Consider the following 19843-nt stretch of genomic DNA (forward strand, 5'->3'; position numbering starts at 1 on the left):
TTGTTTACTTCTCTCCAGATACAACAGTTCTCATCCAATACTCAGGAATGTAAACAATCTTTGTTGTTTATAGCTTTTCAACTATCCATGTGAGACTTTATATTTTACTTGTTTTAAAAATCAATTTCACTGAGCACTTCAATCAATTGAAAATGAAGCTTTCAATTTCTCACAAATCACAAGACAGTCCTATTAGTATTGTTTATGATATCATCTTGTACTGGAACTGTGCCCAATCCAATTAAGTTTAATTGAAACTTTTTTAAGCTCTCAACCGAAGTCTCTTTAATTAGCTTTAAGTTTCAAAACTCTTTTTCCCAAATGTTTTCCAGTATAATCGCCATCTTAGTCCAACACTCTCACAATCACTCCCGCCACTGAGGCTTTTATGATGATAGTTTATAAATTTAATTTATTTACAGTCAATAAAACAATATCTCCTTGTTAAAACTACTCTTCCACACTGGTTTCCTTCACATCTACAATAATCTGCTATCTCCGGGTTTTTCTTGTTATTTTTAATGAGGCATTAGGAACATCTTTTCACTGTCCTCTTATGGCCATTGCTGGCCCATCCCCAATTGTAGGTACTATTAACAGTGTGACTGTCTTTTTAAACACTGTGATAGGTTTGTATGGGAAGCCCAAGAGACCTTTGACTGTTGCAATGCCAAGGCTCATGTTGCTTGTACTGCCCCAGGAACACTGAAACAACATCTTGTGAAATCTCAGTCATATGACTGCTGTTCATTTATTGTGGTTCGGCATTCAAGGCACATCACATCACCAATATGGCCATTTAGTCATCAAAAATAATTCAAACACTAATAACCACTTTACACATAATCTAATCTAAACAATTATCATGGGCATTATCCAACATTGCCCTCAAAGTTAGCAAGAATGGCTGCTAGCTCATCAGGAAGCTAGTGCTTAATAGCACAATAGAAATTAGCCATAATGAGTGCTGCAGAAATAGAGTCTGCAAGTGCTCCAATGAGGTCCTTCAGTCTTGGATACTGTCCCATACCTTACCTGCTGTTCATCTGAAATGTGCCTTGATCCTTTACTAATGCATACTTTCACCAGTATATTGTAATACTTGATGTAAGAGGTCTAGTTAATAATGAATATCGGAAATACATCAAATAGAAGGTTGTAGGTTAAGCTCTACAGTTGCTGACATCAGTGGAGATGGCTACCATCACAATCAAGATGTTCCTTGACGCTTAAAGAGCTTTTAAAAAAAGGTCACTCCCACAGAACCCAAAAATCCCTATTTCTCCTACAGATATTACTTGATTAGGCTTATCAGATGATATTCTATGAAACAAACCAAGTTTTAAAGCCTTGTTTTAGAGTTCTCTTACCCTCAAGTACTTGGTATATATGCAGTCCAGCTGGAAGAGATTTTGCAAGGCTGAGAACCAGATCTCCTTCCCAAAATTCCAACATCTATTCATAAAAAGTTGAAATCTTTCAAAAGTGCATATATGACTATTTTCATGCTAATTAAAAGTTACTGACATTCTTTATTTGCAGCTAGAAGTTTGATTCTTGGTTTGGAATGTTAACCAACATAGCTATTGGTGGTACAATTCCCCCATTTTGTTTAATGACACAGTAAGCATGTTGCTGAAACAAGCTGGCTTCTTTTAAACACACCTATATTCAACATTAGCCAGCTGTTGGTTCATACATGACTGGTTGTGGTTCAGAGGAAACTTCCAAACACCTTCTTGCAGCCACACCAGAAAAGAGTGGGGGAGGATGCAAGCCCAACAGGTTTAGAAACTGTAATACCAAATACCTGGAATGCTGATTGTCGAAGATTTCTTAGGGTTTTTCTCTTATCAATGGAAAGATACAGAATATTTTCCTTCTGGGAAACTAATGGGTGCAGAGCCCCGTTGCAAAAAGTATAGTGAGAATGTATATGGAGATGCAAATTAATAGTATTTTTTGCCAAGTCGTATTCTGCCCTTTAAACAGTATAAGAGAAAACTATCTTAAGTATAAAGACAGAGCATATTTTAACAACTTAAATTTCTCTTAGCAGACATCTTATCTTCACAAACTTCTCACAGCAGAATTGTGCACTTTATTTCAGGAAACATTGTTCAAGCCTTTTATTTTTGAATACTAGCATACAGTTTATTTTGCAGGCTTTTAATAAGGAATGTTATATATCTTTATATTCATATTTCACTTACTTTCATATTGCATATGGCTTTGTTTTTTCACACATAAACATAGGACAATCTTAAAACTTACGAATGGATCTGGTGCTCCTTCTTACACATATGAAGAGAGAAACGCAGCACTCTACATGCCAGAGTGCTTGGAAGTGTGCACTGTTAATGATGTTGCCTTAGAGCAGGAACTTCTCTGGGAACCTGGGGGCTAAGCCATCCAACAAAGCACCCTCTGTGGGCCCAGCCTCCTGCCTCCCCAGGCCCCATTCCCTGCAGGGAAAGGGATTGCCATGAGAGGATAAGCATTTCTCAGCTGGGGAGGCCCTCACCTCCTTGAAAATGATCCAGCCTGGGAGTGTAAAGTGGACCAAAAGTGGTTGCTGTCCCCTTTTCTTGTGTAAACCAGTGCAACAGTAGTGCTATACAAAAGGAATTTTGACAGCATGCTTTACCACTGAAGTTCAGCTGCAAGTCACCATTTAGTAGGGGTGAAGGGTGAAAGGCAATGGCCTTCTCTGCAGTGGCACCCCGATTATGGAATATGCTCCCCAGAGAGGTTTGCCTGGCGCCCACACTTTTTTTTCTTTTCGGCACCAGGTAAAACCCTTTTTATATTCCCATTGTTTTAATATTTAATCAGGTTTAATGTGGTTTTATTTTTTTGAATTACTAGATGTTGTGGCCTATTTTATCTGCTACTTTGTTGTAAACTGTCCTGAGACACCAGTAGATGGACAGTCTATAAAAGCCTTAAATAAACAAACAAACAAACAAACAAACAAACTGCTAGTTGTGAAATACCCAGTGCTCAAATCCGCAGGATGGTTGTATGAACTTTGCATTCTGCTTTACTAAAACTATATGCATACTGAGCTGAACTTAACTCACCTCTTCTTCTGCAGTTTGATATTAGTAGCATCCATTTCATTCAAAAGGTGGTTTGGTACTCGATATCTTGGATTTCCTCGAGCTGAATTCAGAAGAAGCTGATTAACTGAGCATTAACAATAAACAATTCTTTAAAAAGAAGTGGGAAGTGCTGAGGCCTTGAACTTGAATATCTTTGTGATGTCATAAGGGAAACTTTCTCTTGGGTAACAAGCTATACACTAAAGGCAGTTCATGCACTTTCTAGTAGCCACTGTTCTTTGAAATAGATGCTTGAGGGTTAAGGAAATCATTTCCTTTTTCAGATCAGAATGACTGTTTTATTAAGGCTGTAGTCCTTATAAAACTCACTGAGAAGCTTAGGCTCCTCTGATGCAAATTATTTTAACAAATGTCTCCTACATTGTTTCTTTTTAAACAATGCAAACAGGTGCTCCATGACTGATTAATACAAACCTAAAAGGAAAAATATGCAGATCCCACACAATACACAGTATACTTTCCCTACCTTCAGAAGGTCTTGTCATTTGGGATTGTCGGTAGAACAACATGTAGGCACTTTCATTACCCTGAAACTGTTTTTCAATGTCTCTTTCTTTGGTTGGCTGAACTTTGGAGTCATTCAAATCAAACCAGTGGGATTCAGAAGAATATTCCTCTAAGCCTGTTGATACTTGTTCCAATGATATGGTCACATTATCTTTCTGAATGTGGCTTCCTGATATGGATCCAAAATTATATTCATGGCTTTGGTTATTCAGCTGAACCTTGCTTTCATCAGAACTTAGAAGAAATGCTTGGGAATGATTCTGCAAATACTAGAGGACAAAAGGGAAATGGGGTGGACAAGCCAAGTAAATGCTTTAAGTTCACTTTAAATTATGAAACTAACTTCCATTTGTTATACTTCCTTTTCATATGAAGGGTCTTTTTCGGATTGTGTATGTGTCACACAAATGCTAAAACATTAGAATTAGCAGGATGATCTTCCTCCACTGGTTTATCTGTAAATTGGAATTCAGAAGTTTCTGCTTTCATTGTGACAAACCTCACTGAAGCCTTACTTTAGGACCCTAAGAAAATCTTAACAATATCATTCATGAAATCTTAACAATACAGCTAATCTTAACAATATGGCTTACTGCTCCTTAAACACCCCACCTGATCCCATTAAAGCATTGCCTGAAATGAAAGATATTTGTTCATAAACACCATAATTTATTATGCCATTCTTCACTCCTTTCTAGGATTTAGAAGGTACAGTGGAAGGTAGATAGCATTGTACTATATTACTTTCATTTCAATTTTCTAGCAATAACAGATATGTGACTACCAACAATTACAAATAATTCTGCAGCTGAATAGAATTAGCAGCACTTGTCATCTGTTTACGCATTAGAGCATTTTGTCATTTTTCTTAGAATTCCTCTTTTACCAATACTATCCCCAACAACTGGCAAATGTATGTCGAATGTGCAAATATTAGAATAACCCAGAATAAAACGGGCTGCTCATGTCAGGAGAAAAGCACTGGCAACTCAAGTAGTATGGAAGAAAGGGCAAGGGCACTGAATTGCCTTTTGCATGCTGAACTGTGTGAAACACTGCACAGCTCATAAGGAAAAAAACAAGAAGAAATAACATCTGAGTCACTTCAGGTAATACCTTCCGTATTGGTCCATATTGCTTACGGTATCTCTTATTCCAGGACACACCCCTTTTCTCCAAAAATTTCTGTGCCAACTGATCCACAGCAAGTTCCTTAGATTCTTCCTACAAGATCAGGCAATTACAAACCAAAGGAAATAACAGGATCATTATCCAAAAATGAGACAGGCAAATGGCAGCCCAGGGGCTCAGTCTGGTCCTAAGTGTTTATCTCCCTTTATTATGCCTGTCTGTCATTCATTCTAGGCCACATGCAGTTCTTGAGCTTGCTCTTGCCTCTCGCCAGGATGAACAGCGAAAGCAGCTTTGCCAGAGTCACATCTTTATGCCCCTCAATTGCTGACTTAGTGCTGTATCTTAACTCTTGTGAGAAAATCAACAGTAGAAGAACTGGCAGAATCTTTGGTTTTGTTAATTTATTTCAGTGAACGTTCATAATGATGCAATGATTTACATAATGATGTCAGTAAACCTTGACATTTTATAGAAACATTTTAGAAACAAAAATCAGATGTTCTGCATGTGAGCTGCATTTCTGCACTTAAATTGTATTGTTGAATATATATATATCAGGTAAAAATATTGTGAAGCAGCATTGAATATATTCTGGCATACTCTACCTCTGATAAGATGTTTTGCAATATTGTAAATGGATTGTCCTTCTCATTGTCTTTCAAGTTCTTTTCTTCTTCTTCAGTCATGCCCTCCTCCTTGAAGAAAACAAGCAAACAAACAAACAAACAAACCTTATTTAAAAGGTGCAAAGACAGATGAATACATTCTGTTACACTAAATCTTGGTGGGCAACTTATGGCCTTCCGGCAGTTTAGGCCTACAGCTGCCTACAACCCTACCCCTCACCATCAGTTATGCTGATTGTGACTGGTGGAAGCTGTAGATCAAGATATTTGAAGAGCCACATGTTGGCTGTCCTACATTACAGAATGACTAGCATATACATATTTGCCCAGCTATCTTCCAACAGACTGAAAGAAAAAGAATTGGGCACAAATAACAACAACCTTTTCCAGCTTAGTGCTCTCAGGTTATTTTAGATAGATAATTTTTACATAACCTCCATCAGCCACAGTCAGCATGGCCAATGATTAGGAACACTGGAGTCTTAAAGGCAGGCTGTTATTTTCCTAAGTTGCCCCCTAAGCCTTGTACTAACATTGCTCTAGTTCATTCATTATGTCTCATCCATAACTGATCAGACCTTGATGCTATGTGACTAGTTAATCCTGTCTAGTTTGTAGCCACTCTTCCTCCATTCAGAAGAAACCTCCCTCAGCCTTCATTCTCTGCTGGTGCTCCAGACGGCATCCTGGAGGCCTGGCCTTGCATTGTTTTTTTCACATGATCCATCCACTTTATCTCACCTATCCAGCTCATCTTTGCATCAACTTCAGTTATTAAGTATCAATCTTGTATTTAAGATTGTTAAGTTGGGTTTGTTTGTTTAAGTTTGTTGCTTAAGCTGAGTTTCACTAAGGATGATGTTTTTAATCACGAACAAATGGGTTGCAGGTGAGTTTAACTGTCAGGATAGTCAGGCAGCCCTGAATGTGCTGGGGTGGGAGCAAAATATGCATTATGGTCTATATACATCATCATTTGAGCAGGCCTTCTCCTTCTCTCCTTCCCCTGCCCTCTCCACAGATCTGGGGGCATGCAGGAACTGCGGGCAGAATCAGTTCTGCCTTGCAATGCCCATTCTGCAGTCATACAGATACCACTAGCTCAGTGGATATATCCACAGATCTTATTATTCAGAACTTCTGTATCCTATTAAAAGGATCTACTTATTTAAATAAACTCACAGAAGCGATGTGTGGGGAGCAAATTTAAAAAAAAATCCAACATCAAATCTTGACTTCAGTTTGGAGGCAAACTGGAAACTTGGTTTGGGCTAGTCTCTCCACATACACTGCCTACCTGAAAAAATAGCAAGGGGAAACCCACACACAGACACCATGACAGGACATACATCTGGCAGTTCTCTTCTCATTGATAGTATAGATACAGGGGTACACTAGGAGAGCCCCACATATGATGCCCTGAGCAACGTGAGGGGAAGTTATACCTGCTTAGCGCGTGTGTGTATGCATATACAGACATGTGTGGATGCGTGCATGCATGCAAACACACACAAAACAGATACTTCATTCCAATGTGTGTCCACATTTAACAAACTATACTCATAAGGAAACAAAAATCAGATGGTAGTAGATGGAAATCAACCAGACTTACTTGCACCTTCCAGTTTCCGAGTTCATCTATATCTCTGATATAAACATGATAATGTCCTCCATAGCAGCCACCTTTGTGTATTATAACTGAAAAGAGCTCATACATATATTCCAAGTCATCCAACTGAGTCTAAAAATAACAACAGTAAAAATGTGCATATAGTCAAATGGCATCAGAACAAAGAAAGTATGCACTTGGGTTGAGAAAGAAAAACAGAATATATTGCTTTAAAAGTAGTCAAGCACTACCCCTAATATGATTGGGGGAGAGGCACAGCTGAGTGTACCAAGACTGTCTTTGAGAACTTCCTAAACATGAAAACCACTAGGGCCCTGTTTTGTGGCTAACAGCTAGGGTAGATAAGAAAAAACAGGAAACCAGATCAACCTCCATAGAGAACTATGGGCAGCCATGAGTTCTTTGGAGCTCTAAAATCCTTGGAGCCAGGTTATCAAAAAGAATGTCTCCAACCATGCAAACCTGCCTATACACTGAGAACAACTTTGAAGGTCCTGCTTGCAGGCCTTCTATTAAATCTATTACATTCAAAGGCACGAGAGATGTTTTTTGGCCAATATTTGTGGAACTCCCTCCAGAGGTTATTTAAATGCATCTTTAAAGTTTATACACAGTCCCTAAAGGACCACTTAGAGATGCATTTTCTGAAAAGATTTACCATGTTACTGTGAGAAATGGTTTTAAATTCCTTTTTCCCCTATCATGCTGTAATGATGATCTGTGTACTTGTTTAGCCTATCAGTTTTAAACGGATGTTTTAAAGTGATTATTTTAGTTAAATGTAAATTATTTTGGCTAGTAATGCACACCTTGCACTTTAACTCTGACACACCATTGTTTATATTAAAAAAACAACACAAATCAAAAAGAAGGATTGTAACTCAAGAACAAAAATTTACAGAACAACCCTATACTTTGGTGAAAGCCTCACCATCCCAATGGAATATCAGATATGCCACAGCCATTAATACACACACATTCTTCCATCTATTAAATGTATATCCTGCTTTCTGTTGGGATCCGGGCTGTTCTGGTGGCCAGAAGCAGAACAACGTCTGCCACTGTGTTTGCAGGATCAGCTCCAAGGCTTGCTGGGGCTCTCGTTCTACTGACAAGCACGAGCTGCGAGTCCTGCAGGAAGAGCTATATAACAGCAAACTGTTCCCATGAGAGCTGGCTTCAGCAACAGGTTGGGCCTGCTTCTTGCCAGAGCTACGCCCTGCCTCACCATGTTGCCTCAGTGATGCAGGGCTGCCTGTGAGCTGTGGTTCAGCTCCTGCAACTCACCTGACCTTTGCTGCAGCTGGTTCTTGATGTGCTATGTCTCCCACCCTACTATCCTGTCCTAGGTACCTGCATATCTGTCTGATTTTCTGGGTCTTGACCCTTGTCCTCAGCCTGCTCTTGTGCATCCTTCTGGTCCTGACCTTGGCCCGCACCATGACCATGACTTGGACTTTCCGTGAAACCCTGCCTTTGGCTTGGTCTTGCCTTAAGTTCTGCTGCCCTGGTTCTGGTGCCTTTGTCGCTTGTGTCTTGTCTTGTCCTTGGAAGTCCACATCCTGGCTGTGGGCCCTGTCACTTCCTGCTTATCCCCTCCTTGGCTAAGCTGAGCTGGTCTAGTATACAGTAGCCCTTCTACTGGGGTAGCAATGGCATATGTCTACCCCTTGCATAACTGGTGTATAGTATTATTCTGTCAGACCTTTGTTTCAAATTTTCAAACTTCTTTTCAATCATGCAAGAAAGGCTTTTAATAATTCACTTTAAATGATCAACATTATTCCTATGACTAAACCATCTGTTAAAGAATAATTTTTATTCAATGTATGTTTCTTCATTCAAAAATACTGTTTAGGGAACAGTATAAATTTAGGGCTCAGTCTTATCAGGACACCCGTAACCTGTTTATGGGCAGAACGCACTGTTCTCTTCCTTTGCCTTTTGCTAGCCAGGCTTGAAGGAGGCTGACGGAGATCATATCATTTCCTTCCTTCCCTCCCCACCACCCGAAATGCCCTGTTAAACTCCTCTCTGAGGTTGCTTTGCTGATCTTGAGTGTGCTGGTTTCTGTGCCAACTGTGAGGGGGGCAGAGGTGGGGATAATGATTCAGTTTCCAACTCCAAGGTTGGAGCATTGCCCCCATTTTTGGAGCTGAAAATTGGAAAAATCCTATGGCCCCTTGGACAATGTCTAGGGATTGCCCAGTAGTGCTCATTTAATCAGGTTCCAATCCTGCTAAAAAGTTCAGGACAATTAAGCTTGTGATAACCAGATGCAAGCCTTGTTGATTTCAGTATGAATATATACACATACTTGCATATTTGCATACACAGTTAACATAAGGATGAAAGATATGAACTAGAAAAAATTATCGGAGGTTAAAAGAAGGGATCAACCAATAGTCAAGATTAACAGCTTCATAAAATAATCAGTCATAGAACTCTAAGGGATATTGTAGTAAGATAAGTACCCATTTTAACCTTTGAACTAAAATTTTATGAACTCCTAAATCAGTCCAGGACATAGGATTAGAATTGTACTAGCACACACACTGTGCAATTCCCCAGAGGTTATCCCGTAGAAACAAGCATTAACAATACAGCACAATACAATTTGTAGACAGTTGCAGGAAAGGTTAAGACACACACAAAAAAGTTCAACCTGCTCACAAAAAGGCTGGAGGTTTATCCGGATTGGAAAAGTGTAGTGACTTGTTTCCTTGTATCTTTCACACTTCTCATAATCGAAGTTAAATCTCAAGAGGGAGACCGTGAGAAATGGAGGCAACTTGCGCAGTTTAGCAGACTAGAAAATAATCAAGATTTTTAAAAGGTGTTCATATTTTAAAGATACAAATATACATTTCTTTTTCTACATGTAGAAATTAACTTTTATTGCCTAGAACAGACCAAGAATCATCTCCTGCTTTGTTAATAGATCCACCAGACAAAAACAGCAAAAAAACAAACAAAAACCATTTGCTTTCAAGAGTAGCAAGACTATATTCTGCTAAATGGAGGATATGAGATCCACCCTGCCCTGCTGCAAACCTTTATCACAACGTAATTGGGGCAACCAGTTGAGCCTAATTTGAGTATCTGTAGATATCTCTTTCCATGCTGCACTTTTAAGCTGGTTTGAACCTCATAGCTTCTAAGCCATCCTATGCAGCTTTTTAGTTTGGAGCCCCAGATTGACAATTGGGCGCAACAGGCATCCTGAGCCACCTCCTCCCCACCCTTCCACACTTTGACTTCCTACAGGTATCCCAGGGACACGGCAAGAGCACAAGCTTTCCCCTTCTCCCCACGGTGACTACCAGCCATGTTCAACTTGCCACATGGCTTATCTTCATTTTCTGTTTGTTTTAAGATTGTGAAAGGCAGCTGCTAAGCCTTCCTTCCAGCTCCCCGCTGTTGGCACCCACAAACTCCGCTGTGGTGGGTAACCCCCCTTTAAAAATAAAGTCCTTATTGAGAATAAGAGCTATAAGCAGGCCAAGAGCTTGTGTTATGCTGCTAAAAAGTCTGCAGAGGAATTATTGTTCTCTTATACTTCACCTCATGCAGCCCCTTTAAGCATCTGCAAATATTAGGATAAGTGCTCTGCAGCCCTAGCTTTTCCCATAAGCTGTATGCAATCTGGGAGGAGGTTGTATGGCTCAGCACATGACAGCTACAGGGCATTGCTCGGGACATGGAAATACTTTTCCAGAGACAGAAGCTAGTTTCCTAAAGGGCATGAACATTTTAGGGAAAAAAAATTTGGAGCCCTGCTTTCTTGAACAAAAGAAAGCAGAAGCAGCAGCACTGATTTATATAAGGGTAGGAAAGATCAGGCAAAGGAACAGACAGTGCTTCCATTCTGAGGACTAAATACATACTCTCCCCACACCCTCCACTGAAGAGAGAGATTGAGTGGTGGGGGTGGAGGGAATGCTACTCCCAGATGCATATGCTTAGGAGTTTTTTTTTCTTAGAAACATAGCTTCAGAAAATTAAGGTAAAAGTTGTTTTACACTGGTGAGGGGAAATACCTCAGACTACATACCTCAATAGTTTCCACAAAACAAACAAAACTCTACCACTAAGTTTTGCTAGTTGCCTTGTGGTATTTTTTTCCATTATGGGAAAGGTGAGCTTCAACCATATAGTAAACAATAGCCTGATCCTGTGACATGATTAAGAGATCTAGTACTTAAATGAATTATGCATCTTATTTTAAGAGGGTCTACTGTAAAGCAGACTTGTGGACATGACACGCAGAACAGTACCTTTCTGGCTTCAACCAATTTATCACATGTGCCACATCGATACAGGTTCTCTCCCTCAAAATGTTCTTCTTCCACAAACATGTTCCACAAGGCTTCCTCCAAGCCTGATACACCTTTGACAGCAACTGTTAGGTCCAAGAAATCTTCCTGCAAAGCAGTAGAGTACAGGAAATGTCACTTAAAACAGATTTTGAAGCCAACACAGAAATATTATGTGCAGACATATGGCTCATGAAAACATTGCCAATGTTAAGAAAATGCCAGCCAGAGGATATGCAGTGACCGAATATTTTGTTTCAGTACCATAAGCCTGAGTCTTCCACAGGTACAGGTCTCAAGTGGAAGTGAGGAATGGCTCATTTTTTAGAAAGCTCCTTCTCTATAAAGTTTTCAAATATTCCTTTCACAATAACCGAAAAGATTAAAACAGCACATTACAGTATGCTAGAAAGTGAGAGCACTGGAGCAGCGAGTGTCCACCCTCCAGACAATAAAAGAAAACGAAGAGTTTCTGGACAGAGTGGAGGAACTGCAACACGTAGGTGTAGTCCAGAAGCATGAAGAGCATCAACGAGCCGAGGCAGCAGAAGAGTACCCTGAAGAGCTTGTAAGCCGTCCAGAGACGACAGTGATGGACGGCCTATAAATGTCCTAAATGAGTAAATTAAGTGCTCAGGGTAAGGAAACTCACTGGAAAAGGGTGACAGTTGGACACAGAAGACCTAGAAAATACTCAGTACTTGTGGAAGCAGTGGAACTCTTGAACCGCTTTGAGTTGCTTGGGGAAGAGACTTGTGAAAAACCCGCTGTAAAAGAGCTATACAACACACTGAATAACTCTTTTTCAGAGACAAAAGGCCAATCAAGCAAGGAAAAGGATAGCAAAGTTTGCAACTAAAGGAGAAGAGTGCTAGTTGTGGGAAATTCTCCCTTGTGCAGGATGGAAAAATATGCATGTCATGATGACCCAGAGAATCGCCAAGTGTGCTGTCTCCCTGGCGCCAAAGTTAAAGATATAACCAGCAAGTTCACAAAACTCATACAACCCACTGACAAATACCCCTTCCTTCAAGTAACTTGAAGCGGTTTGCAAGTTCCACCGCTTCCACAGGTGCAGAGTGTTTTCTAGGTCTTCCGTGTCTGTCACCCTGGTCCAGCGAGTTTCCTCATTTTCTGTTCCCTCAGGGTGCCCTTCTGCTGCCTCAGCTTGCTGATGCTTTCCGTGCTTCTGGACTACACTTACATGTCGCCGCTCTGTCTAGAAACCCTTCATTTTCTTTTATTGTCCGGAGGGGGGACACTCGTTCCAGTGCTCGCGCCTTGTCCTGTATCAGGGCTACTAGTGTGCAGCAGTGGCAGTGGCTGCAGGCCACCACTGCGGAGTCTCCTTGGGACATTGTTTGTGCCACCGTGCGCAGGGGAGGGGGAATTAAGGGGAAATAAAGACTGTCTCCTTACTACCTTTCCTTTTAACTGCCTGGGATAATAATTTAGTTTTTATTTCCATATTCATAGTAGCTCCTCTTTAAATACCTCATTGCTGAATATGTTTTACTTGTATCTAATACTTCTAATTCTGCTTTGGTCCTTTTAAGTTCTATAAAGCTATTCTTTGATCCTGTTTTTTAATGTTCTTTTGTCAGTCTCTTTATTTTAACTTCAAATTGTTCTTGTAGTTTGTTTCTCTCTTTTTTTACTCTTGCTCCCTCCATAGCCACACCTCCTGCTTTGCTGGTCCCGCTCACACTATACTGTTTCCCCAAAGATGTATTTGTTTTTTATGATGCATTTCTTACAACATCAGCACCCAACTTTTGTAGGGTCTTCATTACTCTATAACATTTTGCTGGTATAGCCAACCCATTAGTATTAAATGACATTTTATTTAAATCTAACATTATGTTTTTCTCTTAATTCTTATATTATTAATCCTCCTATAAGTTATATTGGAAATTACTACTTGCTTGTTCTGCAACTTTGTCAAACCAAATTGTCTATATAATTTCTTTTCATTGTTCTCTCTCTCCTCCCCCTCCACCACCCCCTCCCTTTTTCTCCTCCCTCCTCTTCCATCTCTCCCCACCACCCCCAAACCCTACAATTGATAGTAAGGCACAGTGGCCTCTGGTTCACTAATCTGAATGGTTCCATGTGGGTTCAGTTGAAGGGTCAAGAGTTTCCCTCCTGAGGCAAAACCTCCCCCACCCCTAATCCTGCCTTCCAACATCACAAAATATCCAAACAAATGTGTATAAACTATTATTATAACTTATTTATAACACTACATTCCTAATTTTTTCACCCACAATTTTGCCAGTTATATTCGTATCTCCTTATTACTTTCCACCTGGCAGGCAGCCGAGAAACACAGCTGCTAAGTTACAGCCTTGCCCTCACAATTTTCTTTTTAATTTTCTTTCTCAACAGAAAAAACAGTCCAACATGTCCTTGAAAAAACTCAGGTAATGCTCAAGCAAGAACTCTATTTTTTTAACAGATTGTTTTCCAGCTCTGTTCCATCGAAGTTGCCTTTGATATGTTTGTTTGTTCTGAGCATGTTCAATCTTCTCTCCTGCCATCTCTGGAACCTGTATCTTGTATTTCCTTAAGAAAATCCTGTCATTTTTGAAAATCCTGTTATTTCTGTTACAGCTCTTGGACTGTGACCATGCCAGATAATCAGCTGAAATGGAAATCCCCAAATGTATCTTGTTTTTTTGGTTCCGAAGCTCCTCTGTGTACAATTTCCATCCTCTCCATAATTGAATTGTTTCTGGAGCCAAATCTTGATAAAGCTCATTTTTTTCTCCTTTGTATGTTAAATCCCCTTTATTGTTTAGAGCACGGTAAACTGCCACTTTTGTTGTATAAAGGGCAAATCTTACAATAATGTCTCTCCGTCGGTCATAGTCCCCCCTCCCAGGAACTCTATGAACACATTTCAAATGATTTTCTGTTTTCTCTAAGTCAGGGCAAAGGTCTTTAATCCATTTTAAGATTATACCTTTTAGCTCTTCTCTTCTTTCACCTTCCTTAAAATTTCTCAGATGTATATTCTAGTGGACGGTTGTGCTTCTCTTGATCCTCAACCTTATCTTGACATTTTAATTCATTCTCCAAACTATCAATCCTTTCTCTTCGCTCTTGTGAAAGTTCAAACGTCTGTTTAGCTAACTTTTCAATTTTCTCAATATTAGTCTTAACTTCAGACAACGTTTCCTTTAGAAGAGCAACAAAAGTTTTCATATCCGTTTGCAAATCCTTCCTTAATTGTTGCAAAAGCAGCTTTGTATTTCCTTTCTGGTAAAGAACTATTTTAGTTTCCTTTGTTTTCTACCCCCTCCCTTTTATCTTACCATGTTTCTCACTATCAGTATTTTCCAGTAACAACTCCACAGAATTGCTTTGATCTTCCTCATCAGAGGATGCATCCAGTGTTTTTCCTTGCAATCTTTTTGACTTACCCATATTTATGCTTCTTCACAATTATTTCTAATCTCTTTTATTTGAAAATACGTTTAATTATTGCATAATAGGCTGGACTGGAGTGGAGTAGGTCTCCTATGCAGCCATCTTCACGGCAGCAAGCCACGCCCCTCCAGAACTGGGCATGTTCAGCCTTGAGAAGAGAAGACTGAGGGGGGACATGACATCTCTGTATAAGTACCTCAAAGGCTGTCACAAAGAGGAAGGCCAAGATCTCTTCTTGCCAGAGTGTAGGACACACAATACTCAATTCAAGTTGCGACAACATCAGGAGAAGCTTCCACACTGTCAGAGCTGCCTAGAGGAGTGGTGGGCTCTCCCACACTAGAGACGTTCAGAAAGAGGCTGGATGGCCATCCGAGTGGGATGGTGTAACTTGGTGTCCTGCAACCGCAGGGGCTTGGACCCGATGGCCTTCATTGCCCCTTCCAGCTCTAGTTTTGTATGATATATCTATGATTGAGATTCCCAGACAGTTGTGTGGTCACTATGCTCAAGCACCCGTAACTGAAACAATTATTTAGGAGTTACATCCTGTCAAACATGTCCTTGACCTGCGGCAAGAGTCAGGCGCAGCAAGTGCAGGCTGGTGGCCATTTGCATTCATTTCTCCATGCGGGCGCTGTACAACTGCTTGACACTACTTTTCTCAGCCACTGCTTTCCCACTGAAGCCCTTTCTCCCTCTCCAGTGCCTCCTACTACAATGTTACAAGAGTAGCTTCCTGTGGCAGGGGGGAGAAGCATCACAATGCTGCTATCTCCATGCTTGTAGAACTGGCTGTGAGCATGGAGATCTGCAAGATTTTATGGCACCCCAGATGCTTCCTAGGACTGTGGGGAGAAAATCTTTTAAACAAATGCAACAGATTTTCCAGAGTTAGACAGATTAATAATTTCTAACAGCTTAATTCTAGAGGTGAATAGGTCACAGAATTTTTCTCAGCCCCCAAGAACAGCCTGCAGCATCAAGAAATTTAAGAATACAAAAAAGCTTGATGCCCAAGTTAAGCTGTTCTTTAGCCCATTAAAGTGACAACTGGAAGGCTACACGTAGGCTGACTTACGCTGCAGTCTCAAAGATTTAGCTGCCTTTGTGAACCACAAAGCTGCCTTTGTGCCTTTGATGTTTTTTCGGGATCCCCAATGTGAAGACCATGCATATCCTTATTTTTCTACATTTTCTTTTTTTATATACACCCATCAATTTGTGTGCTTACAACTCTCTCGCAGCTATAGCCTTCAGCAAAAGCAGACCAAATATCAGTGTGGAGCTGGCATCTATATGCCACCTGTTCAAATACTGAAGGGTCAGATCCTCCAGTGCACTGCGTTGTAAGAGGTGAGCAGTCATCCTTCCGGTTTTGTAATGCCTTTCTTTCAGCTGCCACAGGGTTGAAGAGAAGCCATTTCTATTTCCATTTGTTATTTTCCAGGAAGCAGGTAAATAATATAACAAAATGGATACACTGGTGAATATTAAAGACTTTCCCAGTGCAAACACTATGTAATGACATCTGAACAAGTAACTACTGCACACTGCCCACACGGGTGTTGAAAAGTAGCTTAGCTCTATCGTACAGTCACAAATGAGCTCAGGTGATCAATCCTATACTAAAGAGACACTGAAGTGTCCAATAGATAAGAAATGCTTATTTTCTAAAAAAGCACAACCTAAGTTTCATAGACATGACAGGAAGACCCCAGTGCATTGTTTGGGTGCTTTGTGGTGGTGCCCACAGCAGTTTCTTAAATTCCCAAATGTGCTGACACTTGACCTGCATTAAAAAGATCTTCCAGTGGCAGAACTCTAAGCATGGTAAAACCTTAGAAAATATAGTCCGGTATTCTTCATAACAGTCCCACAAGTGAACAAACCAATCAATACTTTTGAAATATTCAAGAATCTATTGATGCTATGTCCCGAAAGTTGCCTCATTCTGATAGAACAACTACTGGGACTGGCTTAGATTAGATCTTTGAAATTCTTTGATGGTAGGCAAATCACGTTTAATTAAATGAAAAGGTGCAGCATTGTATATTCAAGCAGTCATTATTTCTCAGTTTGTATCATAAAGAAACACAGATCTAGAACTTGCCTATGGATTTACCTGTCTCTCACTGACATTCTTGCACTCTTTACAGACAACCTGATTAACAACAGTTCCACGGTACAGCTGGTTTATTAGGTTGTGGCCAGAAGTACCCACAAGTGAGGTTTCTAAAGCACTGAATAGAATCCGATTCAACTCCTGAACATCATGTTGTCTCATTTCCTGAAAAAATATGAGAAAAAAAGCTGCATTTAACACTTTAGAAAAGTTGGAAATGTTTGAAAATGCAGTATTTGCCTCTTCATTTTCAAACAAAGGTAACATATTTTGCAGAACTAAAATCTGCAACACAGCAAAGTGAGCAGGTTGTTTTCAAAACGAAGAACTGCCTCTGGGAAAAGGGTTCATTTGAATGTAACTGACTTGCTGGCTTTGGTCACTTGGTAATGTAACAGATGCTTGCCAATCACAGGGCTTTTATTTAGGAAATAATGAAGAAGGGTGAAAAGACAGACTGGATCAAGCCATACAGATCCCTGCCGGTCTGCACACAGATCATGGGAGAAGCAAGTATCATAGTCCTCATCTTTTCCTACGCAGATCTTTACTGAACCATATTTTGAAAGTATAAAGGAAATGTTTATAAAAAACACAATGGGGTCAAGTCGGCAATTTTCTTTTCCTCAAAGAAAACCAAACACAGGAAAAACACATTCTCAGCAATGCTATATACTAACTAGCATTGAATATATATTATACCTCATTACTCTTCCATCCAAAGCTATCAGTGAGGTCTGCTGTGGATGCAGCTTGTTGATCTAAGAGCAAAAGTTGGGCAAACAAGCGTTGTAGCTGCAAGGGGATTATTCGAACCTAAAAAAAAAATGACAATATACTTTAAGAAGCTGCCTTAATTATTAAAACCAGCCTGTTAATTAGCATTTATAATCAACATGGAAACTAACAACCTTCCCAAAACCTATGTCATGAGCTAAGGAAAGTTTAGCACTTTGAGGTCTCAATGGGAAGAATCCACTGTTGCACAAGTCTACTTGCACAAGGGGACTTCTTTCCCTGCAGCCTCCTGTAAACTCCAAGAACAGCTCCAGAGTTTTTTGAGGGTTCACAGGGAGCTTCAAAAGAAAGGGGAATGGCATGGTATTGTGCCACTTCAAAATACAGGAAATATTGCAATGGTTCCAAATCCAAAGTCTTCTGACATCAGAGAGAGGTCCAGGCAGAGCTATTTTGGTGTGCTGATACTGATTAACAAGGACCATAGAAAGGCCAGCAGGTTGATATTCCAGAACATCAAATAAGCTTCTTCCTTCTCACTGTACTCTTATTAACCTTTTCCCCTCAATCTGAGTGTACTCCTGTCAGTGGGGCCCAGGGCAATTATTCCTTACCATAAGGGGCTTCGATGCAAAACTGCCACCACCTGGGTACCATTTATAATGAAATCCACATAACACAGTAGCCTTCATAGTCAATAAAAGAGTAGGAAAAGCAGTACTGGGATACAATCTCCAAAATGACAGAATGATCTCGTTCGAATCCAAGGAAAACCAACATCACAATAGTCCAAGTCTATGCCCCAACCACTGGTGCTGAAGAGGCTGACAGGATCTATGAAGGCCTACAACACCTTCTAGAATTAACACCCAAAAATGATGTCCTTATCATCATGGGGGATTGGAATGCTAAAGTAGGAAGCCAAAAGATAACTGGAATAACAGGAAAGCTCGGCCTTGGAGCACAAAATGAAGCAGGGCACAGGCTGGTAGAATTTTGTCAAAAGAATATGATGGTCATAGCAAACACTCTTTTCCAACAACCCAAGAGATGACTGTACACATAGACATCACCAGACGGTCAACACAGAAATCAGATTGACTATGTGCTCTGCAGCCAAAGATGGAGAAGCTCTATACAGTCAGTAAAAACTAGACCAGGAACTGACTGTGGCTCAAATCATGAGCTTCTCGTTGCAAAATTTAGGCTTAAATTGAAAAAAGTAGGGAGCACTAGGCCACTCAGGTATGACCTAAATCATATTCCTGATGAATATACAGTACAGGTGACAAATAGATTTAAGGAATTAGATCTGATAGACAGAGTGCCTGAAGAACTATGGACGGAGGTTAGCGACATTGTACAAAAGGTAGCAACTAAAACCATCCCAAAGAAAAAAAAATGCAAGAAAGCAAAATGGCTGTCTGAGGAAGCTTTACAAATAGCTGAGCAAAGAAGGGAAGCGAAAGGCAAGGGAGAAAGAGAAAGATACACCCAATTGAATGCAGAATTCCAGAGAATAGCTAGAAGAGATAAAAATGCCTTCTTAAATGAACAGTGCAAAGAAATAGAAGAAAACAATAGGGAAGACTAGAGATCTGTTTAAGAAGAGATTAAGAACAGGTGGCAAGAATACACAGAAGACCTATACAAGAAAGAGCTTAACGTCCCCAATAATCATGATGGGGTGGTCAGTGACCTTGAGCCAGACATCCTGGAATGTGAAGTCAAATGGGCCTTAGGAAGTCTGAGCAACAACAAAGCTAGTGGAGGTGACAATATTCCAGCTGAGCCATTCAAAATCCTAAAAGACGATGCAGTAAAAGTGCTACACTCAATATGCCAGCAAATTTGGGAAACTCAGCAGTGGCCATAGGATTGGAAAAGGTCAGTTTACATTCCGATCCCAAAGAAGGGCAATGCCAAAGAATGTTCAAACTACTGCACCATTGCACTCATTTCACAAGCTAACAAAGTTATGCTCAAAATCCTCCAAGCTAGGCTCCAGCAGTATGTGGACTGACAACTACCAGAAGCACAGGCAGGATTTCGAAGAGGGAGAGGAACTAGAGATCAAATTGCCAACATATGCTGGATCATGAAGAAAGCTAGGGAGTTCCAGAAAAACATCTACTTCTGTTTCATTGGCTATGCTAAAGCCTTTCATTGTGTGGATCACAACAAATTGTGGCAAGTTCTTAAAAAGATGG

At 40.2% G+C, this 19843-nt stretch overlaps 1 protein-coding gene across 2 annotated transcripts in view; it reads right to left on the bottom strand.

The window, feature by feature from the left end:
* Positions 1-17780, bottom strand: part of USP40 (ubiquitin specific peptidase 40) — a 64496-nt gene extending 46716 nt beyond the window's left edge. The window contains exons 1-11 of one of the 2 annotated variants that reach the window (XM_044431804.1): positions 17598-17780; positions 16896-17060; positions 11300-11446; positions 9688-9831; positions 7005-7133; positions 5372-5461; positions 4749-4856; positions 3592-3901; positions 3084-3165; positions 1811-1982; positions 1371-1455 (exon numbers count right to left, since the gene is read on the bottom strand). In XM_044431804.1, the coding sequence (XP_044287739.1) occupies positions 1371-1455; positions 1811-1982; positions 3084-3165; positions 3592-3901; positions 4749-4856; positions 5372-5461; positions 7005-7133; positions 9688-9831; positions 11300-11446; positions 16896-17057 (1429 nt within the window). In that variant the 5' untranslated portion in view covers positions 17058-17060; positions 17598-17780. Of the gene's footprint in view, positions 1-1370; positions 1456-1810; positions 1983-3083; positions 3166-3591; positions 3902-4748; positions 4857-5371; positions 5462-7004; positions 7134-9687; positions 9834-11299; positions 11447-16895; positions 17061-17597 lie in introns of those variants that run through there. The other variant, XM_044431805.1, reaches the window with a different exon arrangement.
* Between the last annotated feature and the right edge of the window lie 2063 nt (positions 17781-19843).

Source organism: Varanus komodoensis, unplaced genomic scaffold, assembly GCF_004798865.1.
Source record: "Varanus komodoensis strain SLA01 unplaced genomic scaffold, ASM479886v1 scaffold23, whole genome shotgun sequence".
Classification (NCBI taxonomy): domain Eukaryota; kingdom Metazoa; phylum Chordata; class Lepidosauria; order Squamata; family Varanidae; genus Varanus; species Varanus komodoensis.